Source organism: Lepisosteus platostomus, chromosome 19, assembly GCF_059453375.1.
Source record: "Lepisosteus platostomus isolate fLepPlt1 chromosome 19, fLepPlt1.hap1, whole genome shotgun sequence".
NCBI classification, from domain to species: Eukaryota; Metazoa; Chordata; class Actinopteri; order Semionotiformes; family Lepisosteidae; genus Lepisosteus; species Lepisosteus platostomus.
Window position 1 is genome coordinate 268,946 of NC_142629.1, and position 25,322 is coordinate 294,267.

The 25,322-nt window shown below is 46.3% G+C and overlaps 3 protein-coding genes and 1 long non-coding RNA gene across 10 annotated transcripts in view; 3 read left to right on the forward strand and 1 right to left on the reverse strand.

Annotated features, from left to right (window-relative positions):
- Positions 1-143: 143 nt before the first annotated feature.
- Positions 144-4,006, forward strand: atpaf2 (ATP synthase mitochondrial F1 complex assembly factor 2). The gene is made up of 8 exons (XM_088612770.1): positions 144-503; positions 735-779; positions 1,111-1,259; positions 1,605-1,702; positions 2,043-2,123; positions 2,563-2,675; positions 2,968-3,083; positions 3,641-4,006. Exons 1-8 carry the CDS (start codon positions 398-400, stop codon positions 3,776-3,778), a joined length of 846 nt encoding a protein of 281 aa, XP_088468896.1. The 5' UTR covers positions 144-397; the 3' UTR covers positions 3,779-4,006.
- Positions 4,007-4,506: 500 nt separating this feature from the next.
- drc3 (dynein regulatory complex subunit 3) lies at positions 4,507-14,090 on the reverse strand. 2 transcript variants are annotated; one of them, XM_088612766.1, is made up of 13 exons: positions 13,799-14,090; positions 12,541-12,729; positions 12,090-12,206; positions 11,511-11,677; positions 10,770-10,916; positions 9,943-10,062; positions 9,450-9,551; positions 8,831-9,016; positions 6,728-6,859; positions 6,486-6,556; positions 6,107-6,230; positions 5,635-5,766; positions 4,507-4,832 (listed from the first exon to the last, which is right to left on the reverse strand). In XM_088612766.1, exons 2-13 carry the CDS (start codon positions 12,698-12,700, stop codon positions 4,722-4,724), a joined length of 1,569 nt encoding a protein of 522 aa, XP_088468892.1. In that variant the 5' UTR covers positions 12,701-12,729; positions 13,799-14,090; the 3' UTR covers positions 4,507-4,721. The 2 variants fall into 2 exon arrangements, with proteins under 2 accessions (XP_088468892.1, XP_088468893.1); XM_088612767.1 differs by having other exon boundaries at positions 12,541-12,732.
- Positions 8,877-9,725, forward strand: LOC148644743 (uncharacterized). Its single transcript, XR_015928457.1, has 2 exons — positions 8,877-9,016; positions 9,450-9,725. It is a non-coding gene; the product is annotated as an uncharacterized LOC148644743 (long non-coding RNA).
- Positions 14,091-14,362: 272 nt separating the features above from the next.
- Positions 14,363-25,322, forward strand: part of LOC148644744 (TOM1-like protein 2) — a 32,424-nt gene continuing 21,464 nt past the window's right edge. For all 6 annotated transcript variants that reach the window (XM_088612759.1, XM_088612761.1, XM_088612764.1 and 3 more), the window contains exons 1-3: positions 14,363-14,513; positions 22,083-22,167; positions 24,556-24,634. In XM_088612759.1, the coding sequence (XP_088468885.1) occupies positions 14,462-14,513; positions 22,083-22,167; positions 24,556-24,634 (216 nt within the window). In that variant the 5' untranslated portion in view covers positions 14,363-14,461. The remainder of the gene's footprint in view (positions 14,514-22,082; positions 22,168-24,555; positions 24,635-25,322) is intronic.

The window sequence follows — 25,322 nt, forward strand, 5'->3', positions numbered from 1 at the left end:
CTCCCGCAGTCGAACTCCACCTCCCATAACCCACCTCAGTGACCTTCGGACTGTTTCCGCCCCGTTCCTCAGGTTTCCCAGCGGCCATTGGAGAGCGTGTCCGAGGAGCAGTGACGCGCTTGAGGTCACTGACATGGCGGCGCCCATGCGGTTGAGCAGGTTATGACTGACCCTGGGAATGCGATTCTTTAAAGGGGAACACGTCCAAAACCACCATTAAAATATATGTGTATTGATTGCCGGGTAACTAGGATTCGATAATGCAGTGTGATAATGCATAATTTAATCAAGTGTCATAAGTCCCTATGACATGCTTTAATGCTTTGGTTACCCTGCAAAAGCGCATGAAATCGATTTGAGGTCGTGATTCCCGAAATAAGAAGAATCTGTCAGAGAGATGTTGCGGGGTCTGGCCCGGTTGTGCAGGAGAGGCGGCACCGCTGTCCAGTCACCGTGCGGCTGTGTCGCTGCAAGCTCGCCGGCATACTCTACTGCGACCCCGGGTAAGAGCCGGGTTCAGCCCGGCGTGTGGGAACTCGTGTCGCTTTGTTAGTCAATCGCTGATTCCGATGTAATTGCACAACAAGCTGGATGCCCGTAATGCGGCAAATGTATTCTTGTGTTCCGTTCTTACACAACCATGGTGACGTCTCTAGGTTAGATCATGAAAATACATTCTCTCTGTTTTTAATTGCCCGGTTCAATCAGATATTCTTATTTGCTTGTATCCACAGGGAGGAAGAAGTTCTACCAGGACGTCAGTATTTCACAAGGAGAAGGTGCGGTATGAAACACATCCTGTTTTTTTCCTGAGGTAGACTGTAACAGATAACAGTTTTGTTTTAATATTGTGTCTCCTTTTTGTATTTATGACGATTCAATAAAAACTAAAAAAGAAAGAAAGAAACGACAGCAAGCCGTTTGGCTGATCTTGCCCGTCTCCAGCAGAGCTGTATTTGTCTTGTATTTTGTATTGTTCTGCAAGTGGATAAGTGTGTGAAACAGTGTCTCAGTGCTCCGCTGTGGTGAGGAATGTGCAGACGAGGTCCGGATCGGCTCAGGCTGAGTGATGTGCCGTGCTGTTCAGCGCCCGGTCTCCTGCGCCTGCAGGTGGGCTGTTTGAGATAAACCTGGACCGCGGGAAGCTGAAGACCCCGGGAGGGAAGTTGTTCACAGTGCCCAGCGAAGTCTTGGCAGTTGCCGTGGCGACGGAGTGGGATTCCCAGAAGGACACTCTCAAGTTCTACACGATGCACCTGGTAGGAACCTCAGCTCGCAGCGGGCAGCGTGTGGGGCCTGTGTCCTGAGAGTCCTGTCCAGGGTGTATCCCCCACTGTGGCCACTGCCTGCCGGGATTTGCGTATTAACCTCTGGAGTCAGAAAACCATCAGCCACTTGTGTACTCATTTAGTTTCCACTGGGTTCTTTTGTATGATCGGAAGCCAAAGAAATCCCCGAAAGGAACCATTCTGGTTTATTCCAAAGGGAATAAACTCTTAATTCTAATTAGGACAATATTCCAGCATTCAGGAACCCGAATCTCTGGAAGTTTCTCTTGAGATGTTGAAGGGCTGAGGTAACAGGCCCCGCTCTGTCTCTCCCAGACCACACTGTGCAACACGGCTCTGGACAACCCCACTCAGAGGAACAAGGAGCAGGTGATCACAGCCGCGCTCAAGTTCCTGGAGACCGACACCGTCTGGTGAGTCGGGAGTGGCCGAGCTGCGCACTTTCCCTGGCAATCGGCACCATGGGGTGGGCACAGGCTGTGCCAGTCAAAAGGCAGGCTTGGGGTGGAAGAAATTTATCTGAGCCTGTAATTAGGGTCCCTTTCCTCTTCCCTTGAAACCACTCTTTTGCCAGCTGTCTGTGTTCATGGTCATTTCCGTTGTTTTGCTTTACTGTGTCAAGGGAGCAATCTGGCGCAGACTTCAGACTCTTACTTTGCTGCCTGGCGTTTGTGTTCAGATCCCTGTGACAGGGGCTGGCTCCTGAGCTGCGGGTGATGGTTGTTTCACTGGTTTCTTTCTGCCTCCGGGCAGCTATAGGGTGGAGGAGCCCCCAGGGCTGGTGGAGCTGCAGAACAACGAGTGGGACCCCGTACTGGACTGGATTGAAAAGAGGCAAGTCTAGAAAGAGCTGCAGAGCTCAGGAGTGAAGAACATTAGAGCATACAGTGCAGGGTCAGGGCAGGTTTGTAACTAGTTTTAGAATAGAAATAAACATAACGTGATTTTGATGAGGCAACCGTGGATTTGTTTTAATTGCATAACAGATACAGCAGCGGTCTTTAACCCAGCTTCTGGAGAACTACATTGTTTTCTAGCTTTGATAGCATTCCAGAATTCTCCTACAGGAATTTATCATTTGCTAATGATTAGCCAATCATTTTGACACCTTTTAAACTAGAATACAGCAGGACTTCACAGGACGGTGGTTGTATTCTGAAAACTGTCCATCAATTAGCTGTGTTACTGACACCTTTCATATGTGTATGTGTGCTGTCCTGACACCTGATTACCACCACAGACCTGAGCTCGTTACTGATTGTTTTCCTCACAGGTATAATGTTGTGATCGGCTCCTCCTCCAGCATTATGGGCCCTTTGATCCCTAAGGAGACGAAGGCCACTTTCCGACAGCACCTGGCCTCCTACAACTTTTGGGCTCTGATAGGTACGGCTGGGAGCGCTGCCACAGTCTGTCTGTGTAAAACCAGTCACCGCTGAAAACACCCAACATCTGTCGGTCGAATTACATGCAATCATTTAGTATGAGAAGCAGGTACACATTGTCATAGATCCTTGTTTTCTTTAAAAAAAGGTAGAACACTTGCAATAATTTGCGTGTGCGTGTCTAAAACTCCTGTAGCTGGGGAGAAAGCGTAATTGTAGTTTTTAAATCCGTTCAGGAAGTGATCATTCCTGTGCCCGTCCACCCTGTCTGAACTTTGTGCTTTGTCCCTCAGGGCTGGAGTTTGTGATCGCGCAGCTCAAGTCTCTGGTGTTGTCTTTTGGGCTGATTGACAGACATCTGACTGTAGAGAAGGCTGTGCTGCTGTCCCGTCTAGAGGAGGAGTACCAGGTGTGTGTGCTGTCCTGACACAGCCTTAAAGAATCCTTGTCGAACAGCATAGCACCACTCTGTGGTTCATATACATATGCATAATGAGAAAGATTAGCTTCCTTGTGTTGTCATTAAGTTTCATATTTAAGTCCTTAGTAGTTTATCCTTAATGACATCATCCATTCTGCTAATGTGCTAATCTAGACTAAGTAGTCATACGTATTGTGTTGTCTGCGTTGTAGGCCAACATACAAGGTACAAATTTATATATAACTATAGGAATCCCATTCTTTAAAGTTCTTTAGAATCTTCGATTAACCTTCATCAGCTCTAAGTGGGGAGGAGAGCAGAGTGATGAAGCCAGTTCAGAGAAGGGGTTTATTAGGAGGCCATGATTTGTAAAGGCCTGGGATAAACTTGGCCAGGACACCGGGGTAACACCCCTGCTCTTTTTGAGAAATGCCCTAGGGTTTTCACTGTCCACGGAGAGTTGTAGCGCAGTCCTGCTGCCTGCACTGTGTCCTCAGGACTGCTGTCAAGCCTTGCGAACGGCTGTGTGTCCGTCTCCTCCTCAGATCCAGCGCTGGGGTAATGTGGAGTGGGCCCACGACTATGACATGTACGAGCTCCGTGCCCGCACGGCCGCTGGCACGCTATTTGTGCACCTGTGCTCGGAGAGCTCCACTGTCAAACACAAGCTCCTGCAAGACTGAGGGCCTGGCCATCTACACAGTGCAGCAAGGACACACTCACCACTGTAGGGCCAAGGTCTGTCAGAATGCATCACGAGTTGTACAGGAGTCGTTTTAAGCAAATGCTTGGATCTTTTCGGGAATCACGAGAATCCAGATTTAAGGTTGCATGGATGTTTTTCTTTCTTACAGGAATGTCTCTGATGAATTTGTATTTTATTTCACCATTAAAACACAAATTATGACAAACTTTTTTTTTGTGGAGCTGTTGTTCTGGAGATTACATCTCTAACCTGAAGGTGGCACTGTTGTTTTATCAAGCAGATAGGGAATTAACTGGGAGGGAGAGTTATTTGAAAATGTGCACTGCATCTAACTAAATAAAATTCAAGAGAAGTGAATTACCAGTGATTAAAAGCATCTATTCCCTAACTGGGTGCTTTGTAATCCTTAGTGTCAACGATGCCTATGGGGTACTAGTACCGTAATGCATTCCTAAATGGTCAGTCTGAATAAGAGAAACAGGATTAATTTGTGTTGATTCATTTCCCTGAAGTAAGGTTTTTCTTTTGCTTGTACTTAGTCTGGCACAGACACTAGATATTAAATGCAGGTTAGAATGACCTAGTTTGGCGGGGTACAGGCACTGATTTTGTTTCCAGCCATGAAACTTACTGCAAATCCCATAATCTCCTTAAACTGTGATGTTTCATTATTTTAAATGGAAGATAACCCAATTTTCTCAGAGGTGGGGTATGTTGCTTTTTTATACAAGTGTTTTACACAGTGCACATATTATATATTAAAATAAGAAATGTGGAATTTGTTTAAAAAACACTTGTCTATTTTTACACCCTGCAGGTCCTCTGTTGTCCCTTGTAGGTCCTCTCTGTGTCCTGGTGCTCTCCCAGCATCTTTCCAAGTCCCTTTTCCTTCCTCTGACTGTGCTTCCCAGTCTCTCTCCCTACAGGGCCTCCTGTAGACCCAGGTCATCCAACTGGTCCTTCAGGTAGTCAATATAGTTGTGAATCTCAGAGACACGCTTGCGGTTTCTCTGCACCTCTTGGTTGTGGATCTGATTGAACAGAAAACCATGTTCAAGGCAGTTCTGAGGCATAACAGGAAAGAAAATACCTCTAAAATATGCTGCAATGTGTGCTTTTCTGTCCAGCAATGTGGAGGCCTAGGGCCTTTCTTGGGATATTGTGTGCAATGTGCTTCTGTAAAACAACGCCTTAGGAGAAAGAATAATCCCAATTTATTCTCGGGCTCTAAATTTAAACCTTTGCCCACCTGTGGCTTGCAAATTGTAAATTTAGTCCTTCAGAATGGGTTTCTGTTTGATCGAAGCAAGAAACAAGTGAAAATAAAATTTCGCATCAAGTATAAGGGTTGTCATTTGTGACTGATCGAGAAGTTTTAATGTGATGCAGGCCTGAAACTACCTGGAAGCATGAATTTGCATATGTCTGTGCAAAGCCTGTTGTTCTGTACCAAGGAGATAATACTTTCCACAGTTTATGCTATAAAAACTTAAATCCTCCACCATCAAAGCCCCCATTTTTGCTCCCAGGCCAGTTTGTTCTCTAACCGTGACCCTTTCTGCTTCCGGCTTGTACTTGATGTTCAGACTTAGTCACTGCCACTGCGTAGTCAGAGATGTTATAAAAAAAGGAAGGAAAGCTGTGTTGCTCTCCATACATACAGCTTACTGATTAGAGGACCTGGCCAACATTTACATGGAGGGTTTTAGCAAACTGGTTTGGGTTTGGCATTTGCAATCACTCACTCCCGTTTGTTTTACGAGGTTCCCACTTATTCAGTCGCAAGTTGGCTCGGGTGGTGGTGCTGTGATGTGCTCGCCGCAGGATTTTTACCTTCTCCACCAGCGTGGCGGTCCAGGCATTGATCCGGGTCACCAGCTCGTCCTCGCGGTTATCAATTTTCAGCAGGTGTGTGTCGTGAGAGGCGCTGACTGCGTTGATGACCGTGTCCTTATCCACAAAGAGCTACGGGAGCAGGTTAGAGAGATGTGAGAGAAGAGGTGAGTGCTGGTGTACAGAGCAGACTCGGGGACTGGAGGGAGATTTTAAATCTACTGGCTCTGTCATGTCAGAAATGGTCATAGTTCCTGGTAGGTAATGGGCATCACATTTCCTGTCCTAGTTTCTTGATTTTTGTAACCTAGCTAGTAATGTCCTTTAGCTGCAAAGGTCAGACTTGGTCAAGTAAGACTTGAGTTTGAGAGGCCACCTAACGCTACAGGGAGAGGCGAATTAAGAGGCGGGGCAGGATCGATGATGGGGCCTCTGGTGAAGGGCAGGGGGTGGCCAGTGCTTGGGTACCGACCATGCGCACGTCATCAGGCATATCCTCCTCCAGCTCGTTCTTGGCCACTTTCTCTAATGTTGCTACAGCGATCTCCAGCAGCTTCTCATGGTGGTTGTTCTCTAGGTCTCGGCACTGGGTGAAGGTGAGAGCCCGTTAAGGAAGATTTAATAAACAACCGGGCCTGTAATACTTAGTGCTTTAGTAAATTTAGGGTAGTTCTTGAATACATCCTACTCCTCAGTTAGACTTCTGAGCAATTCCTACAGAAAGTCAATGAGCTTGTTGTGGAGTGAAGATCTTTAGGTCCTTAGTCCAGAAAGGACTGGACTAGATGACATTGAGACTTCAGTGCTACAGTACACCGTTCAGACCAGCATGTGGCCATAGGAAAGGATATATCCCCTGCACCACCTCGATGAACCCGTTCACCATGTCTGAAATGGTCCTCTCAAAGTCCTTGATGATGTCCTGAAACACCAACATATAGCAGAGACCGGTCAGTAATTGAAACAATTATTCCTAGCAGTAGTACGAAACACGGCTGGATTGAAAGTATGCCAGGGTGTCTGTTCATGTCTCCCTCCATCCTTAAAGCACCAGATCAATCCCCTCGCCCCTGCCGCGGATTCACCATCTCACCTCCAGCTGGTCAACCAGCTGCAACTCCAGGGTCATGAGACAGTCGCAGAGCTGGTTGACCTCATCACTGCTCTCGGCCAGCCTCGTCTCCAGCAGCCTCGCGTCCGACAGCTGCTGCAGCTCACCGAGTACCTGCGCCAAAACAGAGGAGAGCTGATGTCTGGGTTTCTGTGTGCAGAGGTGAGGCTGTATTTTGCAAGAGCATAGAAGCTGGGGATGCGTTTTGATTCTGTGATCTCCGTCAGCAGCCTGAAGGAAGTTAGACATGGAAATCCCTCCAGCTGCAGCAATGAAGAGCAGGGCACACACAGATATAGCATGGACTGATCTTGCAAGCATGAGGCTACACAGATTAAGTGGTGGGAATGTGGAACAGAGTAATAAACGTCCTCAAAGTTTACTATCCTAGGTAAGAACTGGGTGATGTGGAGAGACTGGAGTCACTGATGATCATTTTTAAAAAGCAGTAAACCTTAAAAAGAAGTTCTGAAAACACATCTTATGTTTCAAACATCTGCACTAAATATGTGTCTTTCAAGTAGCTGTTATAATGAAGGCTGTTGGTTTCTTTGGCCTCTGAGGGGATAAGAAGTGAAATTGTGTTCTGGTGAGCCTGCTGAGGAGGGTGACGAGTCCAGAATGGGCGCTGTCAGAGGATTTGACTGTTGCTTGTCGTCAAGTGGATTGAACAAACAGTCAAATCTAACTGCTTGTGCAAAAGACTTTCTAAGGAACACCCTTAATTAAGCACTGATAAACATTAAATGTTCTCCAAGGATAGGTTGTTTGGATCAGAGTTATACCAAGCTTTTTCATCAGAATTAACTGCAGGGGACTTCATAGTTTACTTAGAAGAATATAGGCCAGTTGCTTTATATTGAATGCCAAGCAGTGAAGCACGGACATTAAGAAAAGCAGAATGGGTGCATTTGTGTCAGAATGCCTGAGGAAAATGTTGTAACTGCCCTGGCCAGCAAAGAACACACACCCACAGGTCCAAACGGCCGCAGTGAAGAGAGGGAAGCTGCAGTATTTCGGACATGGGGTAAGACCAGAAGCTATATTCGAATTGTCAACGGAAACTGAGGCAGAGAAAAACAACCTGAGTGACAAACGTAACATTGTGGGCAAAACTGCCAGTAACCACAGCCCACAGGGCAGCTGAAGAAATAAACAACTGGCTGTGCAGCATCCAGACTGCAGCCCAGTGCTGAACGGGGGAAAGGGCAGATGATGATGGAACACATTTATAGAAACATCCAGGTGTTTATATATTCTCATTTCACACAAGATTTATCTGACAAAACATTAGATAAAAAAATATCCACCTTGTGGATACATTCATTTAATTATTTTATAATCAGACCAAATCTCTGTGTTTATGCCACATGGGTGCAGATCTGGGAAACGGAAAAATACAGTAATTGCTGCAACATCAACACAGCTATTCCATGAGACCCCAGAGGGAGACGAATCTGAGAAGAGCACAAACATAAAATACATTGAGACTGCAGTACGTGCTGTTTTATGACAGACTTCATAAGCATTTCCGATTCAACGACTGTTCCTGAACAGCAGAAATATCTTCATCATTCTTTGTGCAAGGAGGGCATTTTCCACTCCTCGCTAATCAAAAACTCAGTGCAAACGCAGAAGGGATGGATGGCTGGCTTGAATGTGAGCTCCTGCAGGAGCTAGCTCCTTCAGAACCGTGTGCTTTCATTATCTGATGGATTTATAGGAGCTTGTTCCTGTTTTTGAGTTAAACCTAGTGTCTCATCCCCATACGGCAAGGAGAGAAGATTTATGTTTTAGATGCAGTGATGGACACTGTAGATGTTTTATGTTGTTACTGTGTCTGTGTGCATCATGTGCTTTGTTTTATTTGTGGATTGGCCAAGACTTGGCATGATGTGGGGACAAGTATTTCTTAAAGGTTGAGGGTTAAAATTCTTTTTTTTTTCTTGCTTTATATTTCTGTTTGTATTGTAAGGATCCCTCTAAGTGAACTACAACAGGATCCAGAATCCTGATATCTGATGAGAAAATGTTACCCTTTTTGGAGAACTAACCTATGTGATCTCCTGTCCTCCACCAACCCACCTCTCTTCTGCTCTTCTCAAAGGTGGCCACTTTCTGCGCGGCTCTCTCCTGGTTGTCCTTCACGGCATCGTGGACACAGTCGAAGAACGCACTGACGTCTGCCTCTCTCCTCTTATGTTGTGCCAGCCCCACCTCAAACACCTGCTGGCAATACGCCACAAACTGGCTCTTGTAGGTGAGCAGTGGGTTAAGGACTGTGACTTGTTTTACTGGTTAATTTTCAAGAAGAACAAACAAATGTGCTCCATTGTAGTATTGCAGAATGTCTGTCTTGTATATTGTGATATATCTTGTGTTTTGACAGAGCAGTCACAATTAGGAACAAGACAACTTTCATGTGGTAATAGCTATAGTGAACGTAACATTTCTGAAATCCCGAGCTACAACAAAAGTCTTGATTCTGTTCTTAGTAAACATTAAAAATGAGACCTAACATTTGCATACTTCCCTGAGTCTGAATTTCCAGTGTTGACCTGTGCGGGTGGTATTATCCCTTTATTTGGGAATGTTTCGAATGCCCAGCTGGCAGCCGTGTGGCGCGCCTGCAGCAGCAGCAGTATGTGGTGTTGCTGGCAGCATGGCAGCATGGTGCAGCGGCAAGAGGATATGAATCAAGGAGCTGGGCCATTCCAGGCAGGTAGGCCAGCTTGGCCGCCTCGGGGTCCTCCATGAACATGCTGTCGAACAGAAAGGACCCGTTCAGGAACTCCACACAGGCAGCCTGTCAGACAAGACGACATGGGGCTCAGTGAGCATTGGAGGTGTCCTTGATTTTTATTATTACTTGTTTTTGCTGTATTTTGTGCGTTTTCATAGTTATGAAGGTCACTGGGTTCTCTACACGAAGAAAAATGTCTTTGCACCAGGCAAGTTGCATAAACAATGGAATTGAAAAGCTGGCTGGACTTTGTGAGGCTTTTAGATATGAAATGATTATATACCAGTTCTATCTGGATATAAAAAGCCTTTGTTGTTCTTTATTCGTCTATATCAGTTTGAACATAAGCAATTTTACTCGTTTTTGAATGTCAGAAATATTATGTGAGATGGGCACAAAGGGGAGAAAATTAGCACAGGGCATGGTTCTGCGTCCTGCCTGCACTCCTGGGTACCTTGTGCAGCTGCAGCTCCTCCGCCTGCCTGCGCAGCTCTGCCTGCGTCTGCGCCTCCTGCGCCTCGTTCTGCGTCATCTCCTCGATGGCGTATTGGTACTGCACGCAGGCCACCTCGCGCTGCGGCACAAACACACACTCTCAGCGCCAGTCAACACTGCGGCTGTGCCCTTCCTCCTCGTGATGTAGTTCCAGCTTGACCCTTAAATGTACCAGCTTCCAGGACCATCAGTCATGGTCCTGAGATTCTTAGGATCTGCTAATTACTTAAATGATCAGTCCAACATTGACTTAATTAGTTTTACGTCCCCCTTTTTCCAGGTCTTTGGCTATTGAGGATATTTATTTCCCCATGATCCTTGAGGATTACTGTGTGTGACTCAGACAGATTCTATTGGCATCACCCCTGGTGTTGACTAACTGCAGGATCCCCCCAGGCTGATTAACTACAAACCTTAATCCACTTCAGTCACTCGGTTGTTGGGTTAATTTGTCTTAGTTATAGATTTAAGAAATTTAGATCCAGTTCTGACCCTGGAAGGCTGTGATGTATCTACAGAAGCAGTACCTGCAGTGCTGGGAGAGGTGGTTAAATTAGTCCAACTGAGTCAATAACAAGCTGAATTAGCTTATTAAGAGCTGAGCTAGAATGAAAACTACCAGACACACAGATCCTCCAGAACCAGGACTAAACAGCCCTCCTTTAGATACACAAACTATGCCCAAGTGCTTGCAGTTGTTCATGCATGTGGGACCCTGGTCTTCCTGGAGGACAGCTCAGCAGGGCCGTGATACCTGACCAGGTGAGACAGCATGAGGTGACTCACGGTCTGCTCATCCAGCAGCCTGAAGTCCAGGTAGACCAGGTTAGGCAGGTAGGCTGTGATGAAGGTCTTATAGTTTTCATCTTTGTGAACGGGGTTTCCAGCCAAGTTCAGCGTGCGCAGCCTCTTCAACCTCCGCAAGTAAACCACCTACAAAAACAGAGGGAAATGGCAATACAGAAGATGAATTCACAGAATGTTTTTTTGGTTTTCTGCTCTACCTGCAGAGCATATTTTCTGGTGAGGTACAGATGGTTCAGTGTAAGTGTAGTCCTTGTGCATTTTGTCATGCTACTTCACATTTGCTGGATAGGCCTGTCAGTTGCTGAAATAAAGTACCTGGCAAAGTTCTTTCACAGTGAAAGACTTGTCACAAAACAAACTGCATCTCACTTTTGTACGATCACATTTCTTTTTCCCTCTCAAGACAATATTTAAAGCTAAATATTAAAATTTGTACACAAAATAAATGTGAAACAGCTCAGTCCCACTAAACTTTCTTTCTAAATTTAGAATCACCTACCTATTGCGTCCTGCCCTCCTCAAGTACACTATAATTGCCAGTGATGTGTTTTTGTGTCTCCGAATGCAGCTGCAAACCCTGCGATCACCCAGGGGGAGAATGAGGAAGTTTAGAAAGGCTGCCCCAACCCGCCCACTTCAAGCTCACTGCCTTTTAATTGTTTCAGGCACTAAACAGGTGTCTGTCGGGCGTTTGAGTGTGACTTCATTGCCGAGCCTTACGTTGTCCAGCTGGGCCAGGCAGTTATTTCCCAGGGAAAGGACCTGCAGCTGCTGAAGGGAGTCCATATTCTCGATGACGGAGATCCTGTTGTTGTACAGGCTTAGATCCTCCAGCTTCACCAAAGAGTCCAAACCCTCAATCACCTCAATATTGTTGAAAGAGAGGTCTGAGAGAAAAAGCGGTAGAGCTTGTTGGTAAAAGTCACACTGTGAATATTTATTTTAGTAATAACTTTATTTACTTTACAGAGTATATTTCATTGAATGTTATGATGAGGGAAAAGAGGTCCTGTAAAATATGTTCACTTAAACACAAATGAAATAAGTCAGACATTATTTTTGTGGTGTATAACTGTAATGCTACCTCACATTTTGATAGGAGATATTAACGATGGAGAACTTGCATCTCAGTCATAGAGACTTCTTGACATTCAACTATTCTGACCTTGTCATAAGCTACTGCAAATGAACACAGCAGATAAAATGGAGTTAATTGTATTGCACCTCACCACGGGTCTGGTCTGTAAGTGTCTAATCCTTAAATTGGGATTCCCTGCATCCTGGTACTCTGCTACCTACCAAGCCACACCAGGTTGGTCAGGCAGTCCAGCCCTTCGATCTTCTCAATGATGTTGTTGTCCAGCTGCAGCTTAGTCAACGCGGTGAACTGCCACAGGTGGTCAATCTTCAGGATGTCTGTGAAAAGGCACAAAGAGCAACAGTTTTCCTGAGAAAACAGTCTTCTCAGCTGGTGCTGACATGCAACAGTAAAATCAAAACATAGCCACCAAAAAAAAGGATCAGCAGAATTGCTTTTTTAATGCCCCTCAGACTCCCCAACAGAATGAACATGTAACGCCACTTCGTTGTACTTGTTGTGTGTAATTAACCAGAGTAGAAAGAAGCTCTATGATGGCCTGGAGGTTGCCCTAATAGGGCCTTTGCTAAATAAATCTGCCCAAGGACTCAACAGCTGCATCACATCTAACCAATAATCCCCACGACATCCCCAGCGCCCCCTGGGACTCACTCCTGTAGTCCAGGCGCAGCTGGCACACCTCTCCATACTGGATGCCCTCCTCCTTGGCGATGCTCCCGGCCTGGTCCTGGGGTCCCTGCTCCTCCACGGCCTTCTGAAGCATCTGCTCATCCACCACGCTGGGCTCCACGGTGTCGTACAGCCGGCTCATGCTTTCGTTGGCCCTGTTACTGCTTCTGCCTGCTCCCAGGCAAAAAACACACACACACACAAGCAACTCCTTGAGCGGTTGCATTAAATGATACCACTTTTTAAAGACTGGAAGACAATGAGCTCCACCACCTAATGATTGCTTCACCCATGATAAACAGGCTTCACCTATGAGCATTCTGCCCCACCCCCTTCCCAGAAAAATAAGATCTGTGGCTCTTTAACCAAGAGGATTTGGAACAGAAAGTAAAAGAGACGAGAAGTGTTCGTTTTGGAGTACTGGGAGGATATATGCTGAAAGGTGATAGCTGTTGGACACAGAGGCCTGATGCCACCAAATGGGAGCAGTTTGTGCTTTGCAGTGTGTAGTCTGCCTCTGAGGCCTGACCGCACTGGTGAAATATTAATGCTGTTCAGGTATCAAGATGCTGTGTCTTTGAACTGTGAAGGCTGAGGGACTTTCAGTATCTCAAACAGCTGTCACACAGCGTGGTCAAGGTCTGGTTAACAATCTCACTACTAATTCATGAAGCAGGCAATCCGACTGTACCCAAAATGTCAGTTTGTGCAGCGCTGCACGCCTTCGCTGTAGCTAAATTTGTAGCTAGAGGTCTCTCTGATGCAGGAGAAGGAGACAGATTAGTAGGGGACACAAAGAGATGCAGTTTGAAAATAGGATCCCAAAATACGCCCGGTGTTTAAATGCTAATGCAAACGTTCACGTCTCGTTTAACGGAAGGGAGGCATCTTTGAATTATCATGTTTTACAGAGAAAGGCATCTTAAATTCAAGGTTCCTGTTGTAAAGAGCTACTTTTTCTAGACGGCATTGCAGTGTTTACTCATTCATTACCTACTGAAACGGGAAAAACAACAATATTCGCAATTCACTTCGCAAATAAAATTACAAGCAAGAGAAAACGAGCACAGACATGACGGATTCGACATTTTTAACATGAAGTTATGCATAAATAATAATATAAAATGTATGAATAATACCGATACACATAATATTCTCACGATCAAATTAGTTTATTTCAAAGACTTTAGCAATTAGTGCAGTTTAGTTTTAAAAAAAAAAGAATAAGACACCAACATACCAGTTGCAAAGCTAGTAAATCGTAATTTTGAGAAATTAAACTCTTCTCTGAAGACCCGCCTATTGCCAGACGCTTTTCACGTTACTTAGCAACCAAACACTCAACGCATCTAAATTAATTATAAAAACGTATGTAACCTAGGCTTTACAACCTCCGTTTTCCACAATAACTTGTTGATAATCCTTGTAAATAAAATGTTTTTATTTCCACATTTTATTTTTGTAATTTAGGCAAGATTGACAAACGCCTACGCCTATAAAAGATAAAAGCGCCATCAACCCGCCCCCTGCCCCGCCGAGAAGGACGTAGACCTTTACGCACCAATCCGATTGGAGGGTTACATCGCTCTCAGCCAATCAGAACGATTGCTTCGCGCGAGGGCTGGGGTGAACAACCAATCAGTACAGCTGGTCCATCGCGCAGATCTTAACCAATAGCAAATCGCCTTAGGCCAGCCGGCCCCTGGGAGGGCCTGCGGTATGCCCACCAGCGATCGCCCCCTAGAGGTGGCGTCTGCGTAGGCTTTAACTTGGAACGACGTGGAGGTTGGCCAATTAGATCGAAGCTTTAGCCCCGCCGCCCAATCAGCTGCTCAGGGGGGCGGAGACAGCGGGAGCTCCTCTGTTCAGTGCCTGTCAGTGAGGATTGTTTGTTGTCATCAAGATGGAGTTTTTATTGGGAAATCCGTACAGCACTCCGGTGGGGCAATGTATAGGTAATTGTGATTTATGTTTGTGTTTTCAGAGCTTTAACACTCATACGCATCATATTGCGTAGGTATTTTCGTGTTTTGGAGGAGTGTAAAGAGCTGTTTTGTGTGTTGTATGTCACGCAACTAATTGAATTACCAGCTCTATCCTAGCTCCTGTCTAAATGTGGTTGGCTTTTTATGGTTATTTTCCAGAGTGAAATAAGATTTGTTTTTGTTAATAATGTGTTAAATATCGTCTTCTGTATGTTTGAAGTGTGTTAGAGCTCGGGTATCGCCTGCCTCGTTTTTATCGCGATGCTCTTGAAAATGTTTGCTGTGTGGAGAGAAATATTCTCATTACAGTTTGAAACTCGCCATTCACAACAGCGACAGTTAGTCACTTTGTTCGACGGTGTCTGCTTTATTCTTTTTGTTAAGGGCGATGAACTGAGGGGTCCATTAAATACGTCACTTTCCAGAGATACCGTAAACGTAACTTTACCCAGACAGGTTACATATTTACGGTAGAGTGTCGTAAAATGAGCCCCGAGATACGTGCTATTTTGTATGCTTAAGAAACTTACAAACACACTCTTTGCGCTATAGAAAATAGATTGAGCTGGCCTGGAATTGCGTGATGTACAATCTTGCTGTGATGTAATGTACCAGGATCTCTGGCGACAGGACTTATTACCCTCGATTCGCAATCCTTGTGTTTTCACGCTTTTGAAGTCTTGCTTCCGGAGAAGGCATGAGTGCTGTGGGGGTATATCAGTGTATTCGTCCGGGAAATCAGAATAAAAGCGTTTCACGGTGTGTCGATTAATTAATCAGTGAGGAAATTCAATACAAGAGTCGCGTATTTCCACTGTAGAGATAGGGGGCGGCCTTAGAACCGCCTTTAGCGGATGGTGGTGAGTTGTAGTCTCATCGTGCCCTTCAGTTAAAACCATTTTTGTATGGTGAAGCCATGTACTGTACATAGCATTGCCAAAATATCGGGGCGTTAGTGCAACAGTATGTTAGTGTTCATGCCTGTGCGTAAGAAAGAGATCCTTTCTCTCAGGTGCCCTGAGCTTTCTTCCTATGGGCTCGACAGCTGATTCACAATGCAGAGAAAATAATGTCAAAAGTTGTAGAGGCTGTTTTACAACTGCCTACTTCAAGTTCAGCAGAAGAAGAAAATACAGTTGGATCTCTGCGATCGCAGTCCGAGAGCGTGTGCCCTGAGACCTCAGCAGTAAACCCATCAGAACACAAGACAGGAGACAAACAAGCAGAGACCCTTCGGCCCGGCTAGCCTGGTCGGCAATGAGGAGTTCACTGATCCAGGGATGTCATCCAGCTGTTTCCTGAATGCTATCAACTGCAGCTAATGTTGCTGGGTAACATGTTCAGTAATCCCACAGCCCTTTGCATGAAGTACTGTTTCCAGTTCTTAGTTTTAAATCCACTTCTCTGTAGTTTCCTGTGACAATTATGACTGTTTTTTTTGTGGCTTCCCAGTTGCTGACCATCTCTCATTATTTCATATTCTGCAAAGGTGATCCTCTCCTGGAAGCGAGTTTCTGTTCATTTTCACTTGGTAGCTCCTAACCAGCAGTTGAGCAGTGGGGATCTGCCGATGAGCTAGTGTGTATTGTACAATGGTGGTCAATCTGTCATTCTGACAGTTCTCTGCACAGATTTTTTTGTTGTCCAGAGAACTGACAAACAGTTTTTTTCTTAACACACCAAAAAGAATGATTAAATCTGACAATGCTGGTTATCACAACTTGTGTTCCTGTGGAGTGTAACTGCGGGCACACTGTGCGGTGCCGTAATCACTGTGCGATTGTGCGATTGCTATAAGAGTGTGAGACCGCAGGCTCGCTGCTTGAATGAGTTTGAGTGGGTCTCGTGTGTCAGGGCCAGGGACTGCTCTTTTCACGGGCAAAAGGGCAGTGTGCTTCTTTGCCGTCACAGTCTGTGAGTCCTTTATGATGGGGCCAGTTTAATCTGAGCAGTGAGTTCTGCGGTTATTTTTGTGCTCCGCTGCATTTGCTTGGTGTGCTGATTGTTATGCAGTGGAGAGTGTTTCTCCATGATGCAGGGCTTCTTTGCTCTTGAAATCTTTTTTGAGATATGCCCTGATAAGAACTGGAGCTCCTCAGCAGCTTTTATTAGCTTGGGTGCAATAGCGGTGGTGCTATAAGGGTTGGACTCAGCCCAGAAGATAACACTGGTGTGCACAGAATAAAAGTAAGGCCTGAACACTGTGGAGTTTTAAAGCCTTATCCACGATGGGACTGAGAAGACTGCAATATATCAGACAGCTCTTCCTTGTCAGTTTTACTCTTCCAGTTTGCAGTCTCATTTTGTAGTTATAACTGGATGACTGAGTTCGTGAAAGAGTGACCTTTACTGTGTGAGACCCTGCCTAAAACAGGGTTTGTAGAGACTGGTTTTCTAGCTTTCACAAGTGTGGCTCAGGAGCGAAGAAGCCTGTGTTTACACTGATGTGACAACAGGACATTGCGAGGCTGGTGTTTCTGGAGGTCAGAAATCTTTCTGTGTTAGTTGTGTGACGTCCAGACATGTTCATGCTGTGTCCAAGTGTGGTAGTGAAGTACAGTACCCTAAGCCTCTGAGGCTGTTGTAAACTAGAGCTGTCACAGAGATTTAAGTCTAAATTTAATATAATAATGTGCATCCTTTCCAGATCAGATTGACCGATAGATTAATCTGGAAGCATTTGTTTAGATGTAGTACTTCTGGCAACACTGGTAATTATCGTTTGTATTTAATAGCTTACAGGCAAATGCCAACCACATACTTTATGAGAGCCTCTCCCTGCCAATCCTGCCAGTCCCCATCAGCATGTGGATTTGTTGTGTACTGCTTTCCAGATGGGAGGAAGACAGTTTGGCAAAGCATAGCAGCTGCTCCAGAACCCAGACAGATGTTTGTAGTTTTGCTCATCTCAAGTGTTATGTTTCTGAATGCATTAGACCCAAATCTTGTGTCATTTTTGCATCCTCTTTGCAGAGTGTCAACAGAAAAGAAGGAATTAACGCACATGCCCTACCAGAGAGCCAGAATATTTCATTGATCCACTTTATGCACAACAGGATTAATGATACTGACGCAGACACAGTTATAAATTTATATGCAAATAAAAAAATCGATTTTGAGTTGTGTGCAAAAGCCGTGTGTGTTTTGTCTTTAACCGCTGTCTCAGCCTCTGGCCAGTGATGATTAGCAACCAGATGAGATATCTGGTTCGAATGGCGTCCTCTGGTCTGCAGGCTTCCTCGTGTTTTTATAACTGTCCGATCCAGGAGAGGTCAAAGACCTCCCCTCTAGAACAGCAGCCTCATGAGTAGAGCACTTGATTGTGCTGATCCGGGGAATGTCCACAGGGCTCTCCGTTTTCCTCTTTCGAAGTCACCTCTCTCGACGTCTGCAGAGGTTTGGCTGGGCAGGCTGCAGCATGTTTTCTGTGAGCAGCTGACGGCAATAACTGCAAAATCAGTCTTAAACAAAAGCAGGCATGCCACTTTTCCCTCTTTGGCAGGGACCAGGCGACCACCTGACCCAATGCATTTTAATGATGTGGCTTTTCTGTGCTTCATGCATTGGTCTCCCTGTTGCGGGGTGTTCGCCTTTACTCAATTAAAAGTGCCCTGCCTGTTCTTTGCACCATAATTTAATCTGGAGCTCCGAGTCACTATGGAGACGGAACCAAGCAATATCCCAGAAGCAGAAGGCAATTTAATGACCTGATGGAAGTGCAGTGTTTTTACTTCAGCATCTGCAGCTTTCCTCTGTGATGTTGTGCAAGCAGTGCAGTCCTACAAGGATGGGCTTTTGAGTTCAAGCAATTCCACTCTTGACATACTGTCTTGTAGAAGTGCAGTAGCCTGTTTTCTGTGCAGTGGAGATCTGGGCGTCGTATTCGTATCATTTTAACCTCCACACTGATCCCCATTTGGCAAAGAAGTGCAGCAGAGATGTGAAATGTCACATACATCTATGATGGAACATATTTAAGGAATCCTGATATTTAAGGAATCTTTGTAGAATTAGGGTTATTTTTAACCTTTTGAAGTGTGTTCTAAAGTTACCATGCCAGGAAGTTGTTGATCTCCTTGTGATTTTAACACAAGCACATACAGTATAAACACCTAGATTATAGGTGCTACACACTACCAACACTCTGTATCTGAAGAATAAATATGATAATATAGTCAAAACCTCACTGGACCAGCAAATTCCCAAAGTGGCTTGACCAGTTTGTCTTAAAGCAAAATATGAGCAAAAACAAAGTTGTTTTTAATGCTGTTTGCTGTGGCACTATTCTCTGATGGCTGCATTGCAAGGATTCTTGCAATTTGAAGGTTGCCGTGTTGTGGCTGCAATCTCTGTAGGATGAACTGTGCATTGAGACGCTTTGCTGTGGTTTATGTAGGTTGAAATGATGTATTTTGTGGCAGAGATTGCAGCAGAAATAGACCGCGTGCACACAAAATATAGACACACACCCAAGATGCACGGCCAGGGAAAAATATGGAGGTACGACAGTGCTTTCAGGGTTTGCCACGGTCAGGATACTGGTGAAGCAGTAAGCCTTATCACCAGATTAAGACCCTGGGATCAGGGATGATCAACCCGCCTGCTTGCCTTTGAGCTCAGGTATAAAGAGGAAAGTTTCAGTCAGGGAGTTGTCCTGTCAATGAGCTGATTGGAGCTTCTCATTAACTAAGAGACTGTTTGCAGAGTCACTAGGGAGAGAGAGCGGCCCTGCAGCTCCTCGGGAGGAGAGGCTCTCAGGCTGTCGCGGCGCTCGTGAGCCTCGGGCTGCAGGCTCCTTGGAGGAACCCTTGCTGCCAGCCTGCCTCCCAGCGGGGTCCGGCGTCCCCCCTCCCACCTCTTCTCTTCGGAGGGGCAGCGAGACGTTGGCGGCTGCCGTAATTGGCTTTCCCTGCCTCCCTGGCAGCCCGAGACGCACCCACCTGGCCAGAAGAAGCCCTGCGTCTTGCTGGGGGGGGTGTAGAGTCGTTGGTCCGAGGGGCTACGTGCTCTGAAGACTGCGTTTCACACAGGCCTGCACAGTTAACAGCAGGGGGCTCTCGGATATCAGTGCTTCAGCCCCTTGCAGGCTCATCTGAGACACAAACTGGGCAGTTCCACACACGTTGAATCTTCCCCTTGATGAATATTTCATTTAAACAAAATTGCCATGGGTATAGTATTCAGGGCCAGAGCCTCAGGGAGGGACTGCTCCACACTTCCTGCAGTGCCTCGTATGTTATTTTGTTTACAAGGATAAAAAGGCAGCACGATTCACCTTGGAGAGCCAGCATCCCCTTTTGGTTTAACTCTTATGTGCTAGGGCATCTGTGATCGTGGATTAGCACACAACTGATCAGCTGAATATAGAGTGTCCTGGGGGAGTCCTGGGGTCTCAGTGCTGGTCATTGAACCTGCAACTCTGAAATGAAGTGTGGGCACAGGCAATGTAGTGACACTGGACTGTGGCTCTCTGGGATTTCTGATTTGCTGCGTCTTGCCTCCAGAGTGCGATTTGCAGGGGTGATTTGAAAGATGAGGGGTTGAGTGCCTTGATCAGCCTAGAGTGCCAAAGAGAATCTGGCAACGCAAGTGTAAAGAACAGCACTTGGAGAAGAAGGACGATTTGAGCTTTTTACTGACTTCCTTGCAGCGCCAAATCTACGTGTGCCCAAGAGAGACAGGGGCTTTGTCTCCTGTTTCTCCGCGTTTGGCCCCCTTTTTCCATTCTCTGGTAATGACTGCTTTGATGTGTCAACAGGAGTTACTGCTGAAGGTGGGAATTCTGTCAGGAGAGGCCTCCTAAACCGGGGTGCAGAACCGAGAGACAAGGGATCTCCTCCGTTGGCGTTTCAGCCCTCTGGAAAAGGACCTAAAGTCCTCTTTTTGTCTTCAGCTGTTTTCAGGGCTGAAGGACAGTGCTTTAGCTCGCGCCGCCCCTTGGGCGAGTGTATTCAAGTGCGCCAAAGCACAGCAGGGTATCGGCAGCCCCGGGGAGCGGCAGGAAGGCTGGCAGGTGAATGGAGAGCCCGCCTGACCACTGGCCGTGTTTTATTCATGATGCCTCCTGCACCTACCTGGGAGCGCCGAGGGCTGCGCTGCCGGGCTGCCGAGAGGCCTCAGGCCTCAGGCCTCGCTCCAAAGGGCACGCGCTTGGCCTTCAGAGCAGCCTGTTTAAACTACAGCTTTGATGATGAAAGACGGGTGAAAAACAATCCCCAGGATGTTTGGGCCAGAAGGGAATTCTGCGTTTAAGGATGGAAGAGCATCTTGCCTTCTGAAAGGCTGCCGGCACGAAGGCGGTGTCTCAGACCCTTGTGGCATCACATTGACCTGAGCGAGGGGGGGTTGCTTGTACATGTTCCTGAGGTTTAAAGAAAATCCACAGAGGTGAGATCTTTTCTTTCTTTTTTACTTTGCTCGGAAAAGCTTTGCAGCATCCCAGCCGCACTTGAGAGGAAGCTGGAGTGTGGCAGTGCGTGGTGACGGGATGGGACAGGGCAGGGTCGGTGGATCCTGCTGTGTAGAGCCCCTGAGTCTGAGTGAAAGACTTTCTTTGCTCCTGCAGGGAACTATAATAATTCATTGTCAAGGAAAGCTGCGTCATTCTCTGTGTCCTGGGCTTGCAAAATCCATTTTCATATTCATGTGGCATTTCAGTCGCAGAGCGTTGCAACCGGTTGAGTTCTGAGACTGACAGAAAGAAAAAGTCGACATGCTTTGTAGCTCTGACTGCGGGGGGGTGGGGGTGGCAGAGTGTGTGCATGCTGTAACTGATTTCCTCTCTGAATAACAAGATTCAAATTGTTAGAAAAGATTTGAAGCTAATGGCGGAGCTTGACAGATGCACTGTAATTAATCTCTGTGTTCCTCAGTGTATCTTGTGGAACAAAGATCAAAAGGGAAACAAACTGTACAATAGAGATGACTTTAGGTACAGCTTAATAACCCCCCATTTCCCTTCCACATACTGCCGGGTTTTAAAGGGCACACTGTCGTGTTCCTTCAGTACTGCCTGCAGAATTAAACTGCAGTGTGGGGAGGGCTGCATGCCTCCCGTGGGAGATCGATGGTCCAGAGCTCAGAGAGGGGAAGAGCTCACGGTCCCAGCTGCAGGCCCACGTGAGCACAGCTGGACAAGAGCAGCTGGCACAACAATGCCGAGCCCAGGCAGTTCGCCTTGCTAAATTTAACTGCGGGCAGATCCGAGTGACGGTGGACAGACTGCCCTGCATGGGACTGAATGCCTTTTTCAGCACCGCTAGAGACAAGGCAGTACTTCTGACATGTGATGGGAAGAAGATAAAGATGTATTTATTTTTAAAATACTGTCATTGTAAAACAAAATAGAAGCAAAACTGTTGCCTTGTTTTCATTGAAGGAAACAAATAATCTGTATATTGGGCACTAGCAGTGGCTCAGGAGGGAACAAGTCCATTTGTTTACACTAGACAGTGGCCTTCAGTTAAAACCATCCAAGTGTAAGAACTCAGTAGCGTATCTTCTTGCTCAACAAGGATGTTTGCTCTTCTTTTCTTCTAGAAAAGGCCACAGATGGCTCCCTGCAGAGCGAAGACTGGACCTTGAACATGGAGATCTGCGACATCATCAATGAGACAGAGGAAGGGTGAGCACCTGGGAGTTATCGAGTCATGGATGCCTCACTCGTGCACTAACACGCACGCTGCTTCCTGGTTTCGGCGCATGTCACACCATTACACCTGTGGCCCCATGCGAACGCCTGCGCAGGCACACAGACAGCAGCTCTTGCACAGCAGACACACAACTGACGTGGAGGACAGAGTCTCTCTGCACACACTCGCAGAAGGCTTCACATGCAGCTCCTGCAGCTTCCTACTCTAACCATGCGTAGGCAAACAGATGACGTCGCTGTCGGAGACCCGCTCTGGAAGATGTGCTAAACTGGTGCACCTCTGAGACCCGTCTTATTCCGAAATGTTATAGATTAAGACTAGACCCAGGGAACTTGCAGGATAATCTATTTATACCCTTTCAATTTCCTGATTTAATGGCTGAAGTCCCGAATGCCTTGAGGAAGTCTGAAAAATCATTTCGCAAATAGAAAGAAGACTTATGCTTTTTAGAAATGCCATTCGGGAAGATCTTCCTCTGCTGCTATATTAAATTGTTACCACATCTCTCTTCTGTCAGATATATGCCAACAGAGACATTTCAAACCCTCCAAAGAAGGTTAAAACATACCAAGGCTCTTAAGGCTAATGACATTTGCATCACATTTTGGGGAGAAAAATAATTTGTAATATCTTGCACAAAGTTCTCAGTGATTTGAGTGGAGTTTCCAGAAAAATGCTACATAAGTGTAAGGATTTATTATTATTTAAAAAAGCTGTTGAGTGGATTTCTGAAGGGAGTTTTGGTCTTGGTGCAATCTCAGGGATTGTATCTTTCATGTTGAAGAATATTTCCTTTTATTCACATTGTTTGGATTTTGAGAAGGGTAGAGGCGGGAGCTATCCCACGGCATGTCTTGGAAAAGGCACCAGAACGGATGTGTGGTAAAGCTGGAGAACCTGTTGGCTGTGGGTGTGAAGGGGACTGGGCTTGTCTCTGCAGCGCGGCTTGTCCAGGCAGGCATTCGCATTCGCGTCAGTCCCATGACAGATCACACCACTGCCCCTCTGCAGTCGTGCCTCGATTAAAGTTCCTGCATGACAGGAGCTCTGCACAGCACAAAAGGGATCTTGCTTTCAAGAGCTGGGTTGACCTCCACGTTTGTCTGTTTGTTTGCAGGATCTCCGTTGTTGGATTTCCTGCCCTATTCCTGCGTAGCTCATTCCTAAAATGACCACCCTTTCCAGAATTCTTAAACAGCATTCCTGTTGTACTTTTTCAGATACTGTTTCATGTGGGAGAAACAGGGAGATAATATATTAGAAGTTATGGCGTACAGGTAGATCAAGTAAATACAATAAATAGATGAGACTCTCACCTTCAGTGGCCTTGGTCAATCTTTTGTGCTGCTCAATCCCTCAGGGCAGATCAGTTTCATTCAAGGAGAAAGGGGACCTATCTCAGTAGGATAGTGGGAATCCTTTCCTTACCGCAGGCCTGGAAAAAGTGATGTATGGCTTCTGGGCTCAGCGGTGGTCAGTCCAGGCATGTCGGCATCCTTGCACCACACTGACGGGTGCAGATTCACCGTGGAAACAGTTTACTTGTCCACCTGTCTGTCGCCCTGCTGCAGCACCAGTCCTGCGCTTCGCGGCCGGGCGCCGGTCCGAGGCGGCTCGCGGGGAGCGAGGGGAAGGGGTGGAGTCGCGGGAGGAGGAGCAGTCTGGCTGCTTTACTGCTCGTCAGCTCCCTCCCCTTTCGCCGAACCCTTTGCCTGAAGCGGGAGACGAACCCCCTCTTCCCCGTGCTTGAGCGGAGGGCCCGGGGGAAGCCGGGGAATTGCTAGGGGAACTGGATCGGGACTTAGTGACGGCCTGGGTGTGCTGTCTGTGTGGGGTGGGTGGGAACCGTGACTCAGCCGTAAGTCAATATGAAGCTTGCCACAGGATGGGCTCAGTGTAATGGGCCTGGACAGATAATGCTTTTTCCCATTAAGATAAGGCTTTTTGCAGAGCTGCCATAAGTACACAACGCTGAGGCAGTTAATAATTAATGCACACCAATATTGTGCTGCGGGTTTTCTCAAAATTATACTTGGCTGAGGGTTGTCCACTGACATTCGGCTGACTAAACCAGTCCTAGAACCCGACGGTCATGAGATCTTGGCAATATTAAACACTGTGGTACAGCCGTGTTTTTAACAATCTTCCAGAGACCTGGCGTCAGCCCATTTCGTTCCAAGGGGCTGTTTGTGATGAAATGGTGTCTGCAGGTAGATTATTAAAAAATAAATGAAATCTAGACCTGTTTGATGAGACCAGCAGGGTGTTTCAGGACTGCTCTTTCTCTATAGGGACCGGCTTGTGCTTCACAACCCCAGCTGGAACTGTGGGAATTGATCTGTCATCTTTTGTCTTGGTAGCCCGAGGGATGCCATCCGGGCCCTGAGGAAGAGGCTGAATGGAAACAGGAACTACAGGGAGGTGATGCTCGCGCTGACAGTAAGTGCGTCTGCTGTGGCAGGAAGCTGCAGCCCTGCCTTTACATCACAACCAGCAGAAAATGGGGACACCCCCTCCGTCGCCTTCAGAGCTGGCACTGCACAGGTGTTTTCTTTTGCGCAGAGATTAAATGGCACGTGCAGGACAGCAGTGTGCAGGGGTGTTTCAGAACTTGTCTTGATACTGTTTCAGGGTAAACAGAGGTCCGTCGGGCATAATGGCCTGTTCTCATCACAGCTTTGCTCACCAGCTCTATTGGCGAATGTAGTTAATCATCTCCAACAACTGCACAGTGATGTTGTGTGATTTGTCCTGACTCATCAGTATTTGTTGATCCTACAAATCTGCACTATCGCCTGACGCCTGCAGGCCATATAACTGCCCTGCATTCACTGCTAGTTTATTTTCCTTCATTCATACTTTGTTTTACAGACTCCTTTTTTAAGACTACAGAACTGATTTTTGCATACTTGTACTAGTTACAGTTCTCTGATTGTCAGTATTCCCTATCAAAACACAAACTGCAGTTTATGATCAGCTGTACTCCTTATAACTCACTCATGTGACTTAGTTCAAATGTTAACATACCAAAAGCACAAAGCTATCGCACATTTTCTTGATAAGTGGGGCATGTTGGTTCCTTTCTGTGTTTTTCTTTCTTGATTTTCTCATGGCTTGATATTCAAGG